Source organism: Suillus plorans, assembly GCF_016647745.1.
Source record: "Suillus plorans strain S12 chromosome Unknown HD556scaffold_99, whole genome shotgun sequence".
Taxonomy (NCBI): domain Eukaryota; kingdom Fungi; phylum Basidiomycota; class Agaricomycetes; order Boletales; family Suillaceae; genus Suillus; species Suillus plorans.
Genome location: NW_024537483.1, coordinates 59,442 through 72,720, shown reverse-complemented (window position 1 = coordinate 72,720; position 13,279 = coordinate 59,442). Strand labels below are relative to the sequence as shown.

The window sequence follows — 13,279 nt, the reverse complement described above, 5'->3', positions numbered from 1 at the left end:
AGAGGATTTGGTGTAGTACTAGGTCACACGATGTATAGACAGCGGCCAGCATGTTGGATTATTGTGAATTCAAATTTGGTACATAAACAAACTTGTTTCCGAACTGCTACTACATAGTTCGGTTTAACGTTTGCACAGTTTCGCTTGAACGCACTTCCCTGCGTATCGAGTACGACACCATGCACCTCCGCACGACCGGTTTTTATCATGTTCTACGAAAGCAAGTTCCTCAGCGTTCACCAGTCTTTGCGCGGAGAATAACGACAGCATCTTCATCTTCCCAGTCTTCTGCCCGCACCGCTATCTACGCAACGGTACTCACTGCTTCTGTTGGTCTGTTCGCAGTCTATTACTATGATGCGCGTTCCGCAATGCACCGTTATGTTTTGACACCTGCACTGCGTCATACATTCGATGCAGAAACTGGGCACAGGATTGCCGTCAAAGTCCTTCGTAGCGGACTGGGCCCGCGGGACCCTGTACAGGATGATGAAAGATTGCGGTCTGAGGTGCGCAATTACTTCACTCGAAAGCTGGCTTGCGTTACTCATGATCTTTCGAATTAGTTTTGGGGGCGTGAATTATCCAATCCCGTTGGCTTGGCAGCTGGTTTTGACAAAGATGGCGAAGCTATTGATGGTACGCTTCCCTTTGACTCATCTATGACCTGGTATCGATGCAAGCTCCTTAGGTATCCTTAATCTCGGCTTTAGCTGGGTTGAAATCGGAAGTGTTACACCAAAACCTCAGGTGGGTTTGCTATGTCCGGTGGTTCTTTACCCATGTCTAAGCAACATACAAGCCTGGAAACCCGAAGCCACGCGTATTCCATCTTCCTGATGACGCAGCACTCATCAACCGTTACGGATTTCCCTCACAAGGTGCTGCCTCCATGATTTCCCGCCTTCGCGCTCGCATACCCAAATTTCATGAGACGAAAGACGATACAACTGCTGCCTTCAAACCCGGGTCAGTTCTTGCAATCAACCTAGGTAAAAATAAATCTTCTCCGGTCGAGTCTCCGGATGATTTTGTCACTGGTGTGAAGATGTTCGGCCCATACGCTGATGTTCTGGTTGTCAATGTCTCTAGCCCGAACACACCCGGACTTCGGTATGACCTTTACCATCATTTTGACGCTATCTGACCACCCTTCAGCGGTCTTCAAAATCGAGAGCTGTTGGAAGACTTACTTACAAGTGTTATGAAAGCACGAGACGAACTAGAACCATCGCCAATAACAGCACGACGACCGCGCTTGGTGCTGAAGATTGCACCTGACCTCGAGGAATCACAGATTATAGATATTGCAGATCTAATTCGCAAGAGCAATATTGATGGCGTCATCGTCAGCAACACTACTATCAGTCGTCCCGCAAGTCTTACGGATCGTGAGTCAATATACCATCACTTCATTTAATTGCTCATCCATACAATCTGAAACAGCCAATAAATCTGAGATAGGCGGTCTCTCGGGTGCTCCCTTGAAGCCGCGTGCATTACAGGCTTTGAAAACGCTACGCGCGCACGTCCCTGCAAGTATTCCACTGATAGGCTGCGGGGGAATTAGCACGGGCGCTGATGCGTTGGATTATGCTCGGGCGGGTGCTTCATTGGTTCAAGTGTACACTGGCTTTGGCTATGACGGTGTAGGGACTTGTAGACGCATCAAGGACGAACTGGAGGCTCTGCTCAAAGCGGAAAACACGACATGGAAGGCTGTTGTTGATGAGTCTGTTCGGAAGTTCAGTTTGACAGAGTCATGATCAGACTCAGAAGCGACAGCGATACTCATACAATAGGATCAGGACCTCACTGCTGGACCGGCTTGGAGAGCAGATGAGTGGGGCTGATATGGCTGTTCGCAAACCGTACCATAGGAGGTCCTTGTTAAATCCAATCCTATCTATTAGGGCTGAGCCCTATCTAGATAACCCATGTGCCCGTGCGGTAGAGTGTTCAGTATGAAGAGATGACTGAAACGAGGGAGAAAGTCAGTAGAGGAATGACACCATCAACTCTTTCCCTACTCTTGTTGCATTGTTCACACTCACAATGCAAGGATGTTGGGAACGGGAAAAAAGGTCTTTGATACTATAGCTGCTCGACTCTCCTGGACAGCACTGGAGTGTTCTGTCAATCAAAACTATAAGGTACACTCCGCCCTGGCCCGACTATGAGATATACCCATAGCATGGCGCTGACAATCAAATGAACCGGGAAATCATAAAAAAATTTGAACAGAGTGAGATTCGAACTCACGCCCCCGAAGAGACCAGATGATAAGCTCATCCAATGAGCTGGTCTCCTTAGTCTGGCGCCTTGGACCGCTCGGCCATCTGTCCTTGAGGCAGGGCTCAAAATAGACCTACTTTGATAATAGAAACAAAGTGCAGCGCATTCTACAAAAACTTGTGCAGGGGTGGCATAATAAATTCCAGACGAGCTGCCGGAGCACTGCAGTCCAGCCCTTGGCACAGTGCGTAGCGTTCGTGCATATTGCCATATAATCAATTACGTGCGTCGCACCACATTGTTAATCAAAGTATTCGTGAGATGATCTGACGAGTTCGCATTAAGGACTTCGAAATTCCAGACCTCAAGACTGTATATTAAATGCACTTCCACTTAGCATGCAGCGCCGTAATCCAGTGTTTGTGAAGAGCTTGACCCTGGCAGGATAGACCATAGAGAAATGAAAATAAGTGGTCGTTCGTCCTGTTTTCGGAATAGATACTAGAAGCGTCGCAACGTTGTGTGTAAAGCAGACAATCAGATCGAGATCGAAATGTTGAGCCAAAGCATAAATCTTACGGGGAATGTATAATGCATGTACGCACAAGATAATATCGATGGTGCCATTGCATATGACACGCATGAAGTGTTCGAGCCTGCCAGGTAGTCGACATTTCCGTTCATGACCTGATTTTGAAGACATACATTGATTTCTGACGCAGGTTACTGGACTGCCATTTAGTACAAGTAAAGAAAAATTTACATCACTTGTAATACAATGGTTGTAGATATCGTCACTCCTGTAACGAAGATAATATCACATCAATACCACCTTACAGGCTACTCGCCGCTTCGGGCAAAATTGTTCTAATCGCGCTCTCGTTTAGACAGGTCAAAAAGGGTCGTTAGAATGCTGTCCATGTGCTTGTGTATACCGTCATGGAAACTCTGATTGGTGATGAGTTGTTCCACGTTGCCGATGACAGACGCTGTCTGTTGCACAAGACCAAAATCGACATACCTGTAAGGTGTTCATATCGAAGACAACGAGAGTGTCAAAGGGACGTTGCTCACATGTCATCATAATAACTATGGGGTCGGTATTAAGTCCAATTCATCAACAATTACAACCTCCACTCACGTTGCAGCGTTCACTTTTACTTGATTCTTTTTCAGGGCCTCTTTGTCATACAACATAGGCCAATCTTCATCGTAAGCCAGCAGTTCGGCTGCGCCCCGCAACGGACGTAGATGATGATAGTCTTCAAACATGTCGGGGAATATCTGTCGATGCATGGTTTCAATCTCAGCATCTCAAAGACGCTGGAATGACCATGTGCGTACCATCTCCCCCGTGAAGTAAATGGGGACATCATCGGACATGAGCTTTACTTTCCCCCAAACAAACCTATCGTTCTTCTGGATGACGCGATGTGCAGACCAGCTTGCCATCTGCCTATGACAGAAATGATCGGTTCATATATGCCTCGCGGATGAAAGGATCTATCCGAAACACACCCTTGGCAATAGATAGGCTCGTGAAGCACTGCGTAAATTGGGTTGGTATCAAAGCTCTGTGAGTTCTGCACGCTGTCAAGAAGCCCATATGAAAGCTTCCCAAACGTGTCCAAGTCTGTGATCGCTCGGAACACGAGTTCTGCGCATATGAATGAGCTCTCGTCGGCGAAGTTGAAGCGAAACTACATACGGTGAACCCGATCGATGCCGCCTAAGTATAGAAAATGAAAAGCCACATTTTCGCAGTAAATCAAAACCTACCATGCGATCCGAATTGTATGCCAAGTTGTTGCCATCGTGAGACCGTCAGATTCCCGCCGTTCGGAATAACGACGTTGTTGGCTTCTAGGAAACCTAGGATCCGACGAACCTGTAGTTGATCAACAACCTGGTAGATATAGACTTGTCCGAGTTTCTTACATTTCTTACATCTTGGGGATACTTTGAATAGTAAACCTTGTTTCGTTCTTCCACCTTCACTAAACAAACTGTCAGTTGAAATGTGGGCAGACGGCTAGGCACTTACAAACGAGGGCTTCGTAAACTGCGTCGGGAGAGTCGACCAGTGGTGGGATACCGCCAGCGAGGAAGACCTCCTTCAAGCCATCACCGTGGAATGAAAGGTAGGTGGCGGCACAGAAGCCTCCGAAACTTTGCCCAAAGATCGTCCATTTACGTGCTTCAGGGTCTTTCTTGCCATCGAGGAGAAAGTGCCGAATGGTCTCACAGTCTCTGACTATCTTTCAGATGAAGACTGGTGACGCTTGGGGTTATGAGGAAATGTATACCAATGTTATCTGCACGAAAGTGTTTGAGATACTTGGCAATCGCCTCGTCGTCCATTTGCTTCGTTTGGAAGATGTCCGCCGTTATCGGCGTGCTCAGACCAGTCCCACGAGGATCGAGCCAAAGGGTCTGCGATTGTCAAATAGCAATCATGGACGAGCAAGGACTCGTGACACTGCTTGCCTGATATTTTTTCTTGTGAAGCTTGTCCATAGTAGTATATTTAGTCTCGCAAATATTCTTGTGTATGAAGACAAATCAACGTACAGCACTCCCCAAGTCTACGCTGAAAGATAGGTCGACACCGAATCCTGGACCACCTGCACGACGCAGAAGTTAAGCTCTGATCGCAACTGTTTGAGTCGTGATGAATTACCTTGCAAATACAAGACTGGTTTTCACGAGTGAACATCATGCATGCAATGCTGGAAAGAATGGGGAATGACACACGATAAGGCAAATTCGACTCTGCCGCAGGGTCCATGCCAGATTCCAAAGGGATGAGGTTGCGCACAAATATTCGGATATGGGGACCATCTGGTTTGGCGTAATCTACGGGCACAGAAAAGAACCTGTCGATAACCTTGATCGAGCCTGGGATTTTATTCATGAGCTCATCTACTGATCCTGACTACGGCGCTACTGACCTTTGAGTATGTATGGTTCCAATTGTGTGACATCCATGTTCATATTCCCGATTCTTCGAGTAGAAGCTTGGGTTAAAGGAGTGAACTAGAGACGACACCACGGTTCGGACTAACCCAATCGGCCATTGTTATCTATATAATTAGTTTCCCAATGACCATGTCGAGGTCACACGGTTTGATTAATTTCGTTGAGTGCGTGCGTCCTGCTCGCAAACATTGTATTCCGAATCGTGCATGCGTACGAAAAAAAATTTGGAGCAGTTCATCATGCATCATGATCAAGGAGAGAAAGGCCTCAATTGCAATAGGGTTCCGGGAATTAGGGTACGGCGTCTGGTTGACCGGCAAATTAGCATGGCCCTCGCAGAGGGCCAAATTTACAGGTGTGAATGACACAAAATTCACGCAAATTTACTGACGGGGGTTCGGGGGCAGAGCCCCCGAAAGCTCTAGCTTTTTGACGCTAATTTGCGTTAATTTGCAGGTGAATTTCACCTAATTGACTGTAATCTACTCCGCAGACTCCCATATCTCCCACTCGCCATCCATCGGTGTCGTCGACGAAGTCACAGCGTCAGCTGTCAGCTTGGATGGAGGTCCGTGACTCACGGGAGCCGGCTCAAGCTGCACAGGCTGGTCTGAGAGAAGATCGAGAAGGAATCCTGATGCTAAGTTAATGTGATCACCAACATCGAACCTGTCGCTGTCTTCTCCATCGAGGCTCACATCATCATCATCATCAGGCCACTGTCCCTCACTGGTCTCGTCATCTGAGTCGCTCATGGCAATATCTCGTTTCATAGGTGGTCGGGCAGGTGGTGGAACAACTGTTGGCTTCTCAGGTCGTTGATCACCAAGGATGTCATATTTAAGCTTTTCAGGTGTTCTGGGTCCAGTAGACACAAATTCACCCAAATTGACACTATGTTTTCGAGGGTGTGAAATTGACACTGTCATTCAGTGACAGTAAATTTGCAGGGTAAATTTGCCGGGCTAATTTGCCTGGTGCAAATTCCCGGAACCCTAAATTGCAAGTACTGTACTTGTAGTGGGCTAGATCGTGGGAAAAACTATCTTGAGATATGTGCAAGAGACCACTCAAGTACGTGCACATATTCAGTCGCGATGATGTCTATATGAGTCGATGTTCCGTCCCTCTGCTGCTCTCTTTAATGACTCATTTCCGCTATCCCAATGAGAAGCTGGAAACCGTCACGAGTGACTCACAGAAAGGATGTTGAAATGAATTGTTTATTAAGTAGTTTGTCACGTGCCGACCTGAGTTATAGGTATGTAGGCTTCGATAAAATGGTACTTACAGAACGGATTGGTTTATGGGAATGCACGGAGCACAGCGAATCTACTGTCCACTGGACCAACAATATCGGAGCTAAATAGAACCATGGAAAGCAAGCAGGGGGGAGTCCTTGAGATATTCATGCCTTTTGAAGTGAAGTTCCATGGATGCTCGTATATTATACTGTTGCACGAAGCAGCACATCTAGTAGACGTAGCAAGATGAGATATATTGCATGGTAACCAATAAACACTTTTCTGCCTTGCTATTTCCTTGTCTAGGGTTCACCATTTCCAGCCTCAATATCAAAAGTTGTAATTAATGAATAAGTGGAACATCAGACGTTCTTGAATTTCCGCTACTTCTTGCTGAGTGCTTGCAGCTGTACGAACTCGTAGTAATCTCCTCTCTGCGCAAGAAGCTCATCGTGGGTCCCAGATTCGCTGACTCTGCCTTCCTTGATGAAATGTCTGTAAAGTAGTGAGGAAGTGTTCACGAGCGCCAGCTCTCGATCAACTCACATGCAATCAGCGTTCTGGATAGTCGAAAGGCGGTGGGCGATAGCAATCGTGGTCCGACCTTTAGCAGCTTTATCAAGAGCATCTTGCACGACCTTCTCTGAGTTTGAATCGAGAGCTGATGTGGCTTCGTCGAGCAGAAGAACCTTTGGGTTCCGAAGCAGTGCGCGAGCGATTGCTATACGTTCTAAATTGTGATTTCAGCGCACAAAGAATGGCACCTGTCAATGAATGAGGCACACGTTTTTGACCCCCCGAAAGCTGGGATCCCTTGCCACCGACTTGAGTATCGAACCCACTATTGTTATCATATCAGTAAGCCTCGAGTCTGCGTAGTAATGAGGTCTTACTCTGGAAGTGATTGAATAAACTCTAGTATATTGGCATCACGGCAGGCAGCCTCAATCTCTTCTTGTGTGACCTCAGATTCTGGTTTGGAGGCACCGAGCAAGATATTGAAGTGGATAGTTCCCGCGTACAAGGTCTGCAAGGCAAGTAGTCAGCTCTCTCCACCAAAAGGTTAACATCACGAGTGTATTCACAGGCTCTTGCGATACAAGTGAAAACTGTTGTCGATATGCCTGGACGTTAAATTCACCGATGATCTCCCCATCAAGCGATATCTGTCCAGAAAGTGGATCGTAGAAACGCTCTAGTAACTGGATGCTAAATGGACCTTCAGATGCCTATTCGAATGTGGTACAATTGGTAGACTTGCACTGTGCTTTTACCGCAACCGCTAGAGCCGACTAGGGCAACATAAGTTCCAGGTTCGACGATAAGCGAGATGCCACGAAGAACCCGGAATCCGGGACGGGTAGGATAACTGAAATGAACGTTGTCCAGCTGTATGCGGCCTTTGATATGTTGGCTCGGAACACTTTTGCCTTCAGTTGACTCTGCATCAATCGTAGGAGTTGAATCGAGAAGCCTGATGATTGCGTTGGCGGCCCCTTTGGCTGATGAGATGTCGGGCACAAAAGCAAAGACATTACCGGCCTGCATTGCGCCAAATACGGTACTCTGCCAAAGTCTTGTTCACTTCAAGGATGTCCGGAGGTTGACGAAATGACCATACCATCAAAGCAATAAAGAATGATTGCGTTGAAATCTCCAGCTGCGAAACGAGCGTCGCGCCATACCAGAAAACTAGAGCAATTACCCAGAATGCCATGCCCTGAGAGAGTGCGAACAGCATGTTGCTCCAGAGCGCTGTCCCGATGGATTTTCTAAGAGGCCCTTCCAAGCTCTGTCTGTAAAGACTGAGGCAGTGCTCTTCTCGGGTCAATGATGCAACAGTGCGAATAGCCGCAGCAGCTTCGCAGGCAATCTGAGCAGAGTTTTCATGCTCTGACTTGTTATTCTTATCTTTCAGAACAACGACTTGCTAAAAGATGTGTAGCACAACGGGAGTTTATTATACAAGTGACGTACCAAGCGTATGAAGCCAGCGGACACCAGGACAGGGAGACATGCTAAACAAAAACGAAATTTATAAGAGGAAGGTGGGCAACCGGAAAACAGGGCGCACCCATGCCGACAAGAGCCAGCTTCCAAGCATATGCAAAGCCTATGGCCAAACCAGCAAGTATAGTTGTGATAGATTGGACAATACTAACCAAAGTCAGTAATGTCATTGCTTCAGGAGGACTCGTGATGCTCACGTTCCCAGAGTTACACCAACGAGACCATTGATCTTCTGGGGGTTTTCGCTCAAGCTTGACGTCAGAGCGCCAGTCTTACGGAGTCTGATGAGGGTTCTGCACAAGCTGAGAAGTTATAACTCACACTATTCTTGTCGTTGTCGAAGTACTCGACTGGTTTTATGAGTGGGAAAAATAACTTGGTGATCAAGGCACTCACTGTCTTGTCGGAGGATGGCTTTGAAACTCATTGAACGGAGCTTGGCTGTCAGAACAGCAGCAGAGGAAGCAAAAAAATAGGTCTGGAAACCAACACAGCAGCCGTATAGAATAGCAAGAATGAAAAACCTGGCTCGAGATAAGCACTAGCACGATCTCTAGAAAAACATGAGAACTCAACCAGAGAGCATTCCGATCGCCTTGGTAGCGGCGCTCAGAATTTGTGGTGGCAGAAAAGCCGGAGATCGAGAGCCCTACCGGCGCATGCCAGGATGAATGGTATCTGTTTTGTGTGATAACAGGACTTACCATAGATTATACCAGAGGCAGGATAAGCGGCACCACTGCCTGCGAAAACGTATGAGCGCAGCTGATGATATGTGTTCTGCGAACATACATATGGCAAAGAAAGATCCAATCAAGTATCGGTGAAGTCCTTCGCGGTGAAGACCACCAATTCGTCTCATCAAATAGAATAGACCATAGTCTTCCTCTGCAGTCTGGTCCCCAACTTTCTCCTTTGGTTGATTGACGACATCGATGGAGCGAATGGTGCTCTTGACATCGAGGTCATCTGACCTAGGCTTCTCCGAACCTTTCTCATCACTTGATATCACTGTATCAGGATCTTCATGACCCTCGCGGAGAGTTTGAGCTGTGACAAGACGATGGTACGCGCCATTTTCGTCTGCTAGGAGTTCTGCATGAGTTCCTCGCTCCAGTACGAGCCCCTCGCCCATTACAATTATGCAGTCAGCATCTTTGATCGTTGACAGGCGATGGGCAATGGCGACAGTAGTTCGACCCGTAGATGCCTTGTCTAGAGCATCTTGTACAATCCCTTCCGAACGAGTATCGAGGGCGCTCGTTGCTTCATCAAGGAGCAAAATCCGCGGATCTGACACGATAGCTCGTGCAATGGCGATGCGCTGTTTTTGCCCTCCTGATAACAAAAAACCTCGCTCACCAACCATAGTGTCATATCCTTGTGGCAATTGGCTAACAAAGCTATCTGCATTAGACTTGATACAAGCTACCTTGATGAGCCGAAACTTTTCCTCGTCAGATGCATCCTCGTATGATGTGCCAATGAGACCATGCGCGACGTTGCCCTTGACAGTTGTCGCGAAAAGTACAGGCTCTTGTGAGACTAGACCAATCTGAGAGCGTAACCATTTGATATTCAACTCCCGCAAGTCAGTTCCGTCAAGCATGACAGAGCCACTGAGCGGATCGTAGAAACGTTCCGTGAGAGATACAATCGTAGATTTACCAGATCCGGATGCACCAACGAGAGCAGTGGTCTTGCCAGCCGGAAAGGTGATGTTGATGCCTTTGAGAATTGGGACATCTGGCCGAGATGGATAGTTGAATGTGACGTCCTCAAAAGTAATCTCGCCAGTGATATTTTCAGGCTTTAGTCCTCCTAGGCTTGCAGAGTCGATAACAGGAACACGCTCGATCGTAGCGAAGAGTTTGGCAGCAGCACCACAAGCACGCGTAATGGCTTGAGCAAAAGATTGAATGAGAACTCCGAATCAAACGTGGGATCAAGATTACCTTGCAATTCAGGGGCGAGTAGGGCGAGAGAGAATGATCCGATTAAGATGGCCATGAAGACATTGACAACCTGTCCAGCATTAGCTGCCAACCGATGTTAAATGTAGTTTCACGGTACAGAAACATGAACAGACCCTGGCCCTCATTTATGAGGGTAGTTCCAAAATCGAACGCCAGCGAATATGCAGCGTAGATCACGAAGAAGAGGGAGCCTAAACCTGCACCTTGCCAAATACTGGCTTTGGTGTCAACAACGCGAGATGCATCGACGTTAGTATCATATATTCCAGACAAAACTTTCTGGGTCCCGAAAGCCTGCGCGGTGCGAACCGTAGATATGACCTCTTCTGCAAGACTACCTGCCTCGGCAACATGCTTCAAAGACAATCTGGTATTGAACGAAGATCAGAGCTACGGGATGAGCTCACCGACAATAACACTTACTGCGTGTATTTGGACACAAACTTATTCATGATACCACCTATGATTGCGATGCACGGAAGGATGGATGACAATGCAAGAGCTAGACGCCATGACCGGGAAAATGCAAGGATAAAGCCAACGAAGAATGCGCTGACGAAAGTGACTGCAAGGGTGACTTTTTCAGATATCCCCAGTTGTACCAAATCTATTTCAGAGCAACGTGATTTCGACAATCCACCTTTGAAAAGTCCAGTACGACTTACGAGTGTCGGTTTGAATGCGTGTCGCAACTTCTCCAGCCCCAATATCATCAAAATAGGCGATTTCCTGCCTAAGGATGGCCTGAAGATACCTCTCTCGTATTCTTTTCCCATTAACCTCTGAAGTATAAACCCAGGTGTACATGTACAGGTACGTGGAAATAAACATTGCGATACCTGGTACGAGTTCAGGTGGCCTAAGTCTCACTCTTATCAAATCAAAAACTCACCAATATAAACGAGATAAGAAGCATCCAGATTAGCGCTGTGACGGAACGAGGATGCAGCAGCATCCAATGTCGCCTGCGCCTGTTCAATCACGTTCTCATCTTGAGACTGTAGCGATTGATAGTACTCGTTCTCTGCTAAACCAAATGTAACGAAATCTTGAGTCAGGTTGCCGAATATCAAAGTCATCAGAGGCTAGGATAGAAGATAAGGAGATGTAGCTCGCAAATCTGAAAACTCACCTGGGAAGCGCCAGCAACAACAGCACAGAATACACCAAAAATGTTCAATATTATCTCAAAGCGAGTTGAATACCTGTTTCGGTGAACTATCACACTCAGTTAGACTCAGAAAAGTGGGATGATCTGACCGGAATAGCGATAAGAATGACGTAGGAACGAGTATATCCGCTGCCTTTGCGTTCTCGGCATCGCTCTCCATCCTCTTAGATGCTTTCTTTGACCAGGGGATAAACGCTCGGATGCTTTTGGAATTATCTTTTATTTCCAGAGCGACATGTTCTGGGGTTGTGAGCTCCTTTGAAATGGCAGGTTTGTTCTCATCGCCGGGAGTGGCTGGAAGGCCCTCCGATGTATGTGGCGCAAGTGGGGCTGGTTCTGCAGTCATGTTCTAGCGCAGTTTGAGCGGACAGCTTTGAGGAATCCATGAGTTTATCTAGGGTCACTACGGTTCCGACGGCGGCGTGAATGAGCCAAGCTCGATGCATGACTGCGTGGGAACTAGAAAGTGGGGCAGTTCATAGGAGCCTGCGGAACAATTGATGATGGGGAACCTCCCGTCGCGGCGCAGTGCGGCCAAGTTTGCAGTTGTTTGCAGCCTCCTTCGCCGAGAAGGCGCGGAACTGACAAGAAATTATGACTGTAAAATGTTGAACGCTAACTTCGAGTTTTGCTGCAACTTGAAGCGAAGCGTTGATCATGACAATACTGGTCAATGCTGGCATCGACATGAGCCGATGCTTAGGCGAATCTGATTTGATAACACAATTTCCAATTCGAATCAGCTCGACATTATTCACTGCAGGCACCTCGTAACTGTTGTAGGTACTTGCCTAGTACTTTTGTCTGTCTGCAAATCATTAATTGGTTGATATACCCTCCGCCTTAGTAGGTGCTACACACATGGACGGTTAATTGTGGGTTCTTGTGAACTGAGTTATGTAATGAAATGATGCCCGATCAAAAGTGCTGCTTCAGCTGGTTTACAGTACTAGCAGTACTTGAGTGCTCCCGGTCGGTGATATCCTCATGATCGCAGTACTCGGGGTATCATTTTCTTATTGCTCAAAGGTCGCCAAGATCAAGGAATGGTAGACTCATGCAACCCGTTGGCGCTTTCCATTTGTAGATTATCCCCTTTTGTGCATCTCGTGGGCTGTGCCCGGAGAGTTCTTTGGAGCAATGATTAAACGTCGCATAGCCCCTCTCGGGCATACCGTTCCAATAGCCGGATAGTATAAACAAGGTAACGAGCGGTCAAGTTCAACTTCTTTACGCACCACAGTAATCTCCCTTTTCCCTTCACAACCGTGGCTCAGGCCCGGCTGTCCTCGAGGCCCATTCCATTCTACGACTGTGACTTACTGTCCAACAACGCTCCTGGTAGAGCCACCATCATGGCATTTAAACTGTCGTATTTCTTTTGGACCCCCCGGCACATTAAGATACCAGGGGAGATCAAGCCGGCGACTCGGAGTCGGAGGCGCCAGAAGTCGGTACATTTGTGAGTATTATTGGCTCGTCATAGCATTCGAATAGCTAATAGCTTCATCTACATATAGTGCTGATATTCCTTCTCCTTGGAATAATCATCTCTCAGCAATAAGAAGGTCATTGGAGAGTAATGAATGAGGTCACCCATCCTGGGCGCCCTGACTCGGATGGGCTTTGGATAAATCTGGAGTGATGTGTATCGTTAGATTTTG

At 47.2% G+C, this 13,279-nt stretch overlaps 3 protein-coding genes and 1 non-coding gene across 4 annotated transcripts; 1 reads left to right on the top strand and 3 right to left on the bottom strand.

The window, feature by feature from the left end:
- Positions 1-93: 93 nt before the first annotated feature.
- Positions 94-2,217, top strand: HD556DRAFT_1417734 (Dihydroorotate dehydrogenase-domain-containing protein). Its single transcript, XM_041304383.1, has 7 exons — positions 94-509; positions 567-639; positions 692-750; positions 803-1,113; positions 1,159-1,391; positions 1,447-1,976; positions 2,031-2,217. Exons 1-6 carry the CDS (start codon positions 180-182, stop codon positions 1,764-1,766), a joined length of 1,326 nt encoding a protein of 441 aa, XP_041153497.1. The 5' UTR covers positions 94-179; the 3' UTR covers positions 1,767-1,976; positions 2,031-2,217.
- Positions 2,218-2,237: 20 nt separating this feature from the next.
- HD556DRAFT_t121 lies at positions 2,238-2,345 on the bottom strand. Its single transcript has one exon. It is a non-coding gene; the product is annotated as a tRNA-Leu (tRNA).
- A 580-nt stretch (positions 2,346-2,925) lies between these two features.
- HD556DRAFT_1300548 (alpha/beta-hydrolase) lies at positions 2,926-5,654 on the bottom strand. The gene is made up of 17 exons (XM_041299467.1): positions 5,622-5,654; positions 5,301-5,569; positions 5,187-5,239; positions 4,990-5,133; positions 4,916-4,930; positions 4,807-4,859; positions 4,723-4,743; positions 4,542-4,668; positions 4,280-4,489; positions 4,174-4,232; positions 4,015-4,123; positions 3,944-3,964; positions 3,754-3,892; positions 3,580-3,691; positions 3,377-3,519; positions 3,310-3,324; positions 2,926-3,256 (listed from the first exon to the last, which is right to left on the bottom strand). The coding sequence occupies exons 3-17, from the start codon at positions 5,227-5,229 to the stop codon at positions 3,103-3,105; spliced, it is 1,365 nt and encodes a 454-aa protein (XP_041153496.1). The 5' UTR covers positions 5,230-5,239; positions 5,301-5,569; positions 5,622-5,654; the 3' UTR covers positions 2,926-3,102.
- Positions 5,655-6,841: 1,187 nt separating this feature from the next.
- Positions 6,842-11,961, bottom strand: HD556DRAFT_1248832 (multidrug resistance protein 1; the record flags this gene model as incomplete). Its single annotated transcript, XM_041298799.1, has 22 exons — positions 6,842-6,953; positions 7,005-7,188; positions 7,244-7,299; positions 7,352-7,485; positions 7,544-7,660; positions 7,716-8,024; positions 8,080-8,388; positions 8,436-8,476; positions 8,533-8,615; positions 8,666-8,739; positions 8,790-8,818; positions 8,865-8,992; positions 9,045-9,117; positions 9,173-9,211; positions 9,261-10,370; positions 10,424-10,507; positions 10,558-10,811; positions 10,868-11,051; positions 11,110-11,303; positions 11,333-11,529; positions 11,577-11,649; positions 11,705-11,961. The coding sequence occupies 22 exons, from the start codon at positions 11,959-11,961 to the stop codon at positions 6,842-6,844; spliced, it is 4,041 nt and encodes a 1,346-aa protein (XP_041153495.1).
- Positions 11,962-13,279: the final 1,318 nt, after the last annotated feature.

Coding starts and splice junctions, on each gene's coding strand:
- HD556DRAFT_1417734 (XM_041304383.1), top strand. CDS start 180: ATGCACCTCCGCACGACCGGTTTTTATCATGTTCTACGAAAGCAAGTT. Junction 751..802: donor GTGTTACACCAAAACCTCAG/GTGGGTTTGCTA, acceptor GCAACATACAAG/CCTGGAAACCCGAAGCCACG. Junction 1,392..1,446: donor TCCCGCAAGTCTTACGGATC/GTGAGTCAATAT, acceptor AATCTGAAACAG/CCAATAAATCTGAGATAGGC.
- HD556DRAFT_1300548 (XM_041299467.1), bottom strand. CDS start 5,229: ATGAACATGGATGTCACACAATTGGAACCATACATACTCAAAG. Junction 5,134..5,186: donor GGAACCATACATACTCAAAG/GTCAGTAGCGCC, acceptor ATAAAATCCCAG/GCTCGATCAAGGTTATCGAC. Junction 4,490..4,541: donor CTTTCGTGCAGATAACATTG/GTATACATTTCC, acceptor TCTGAAAGATAG/TCAGAGACTGTGAGACCATT.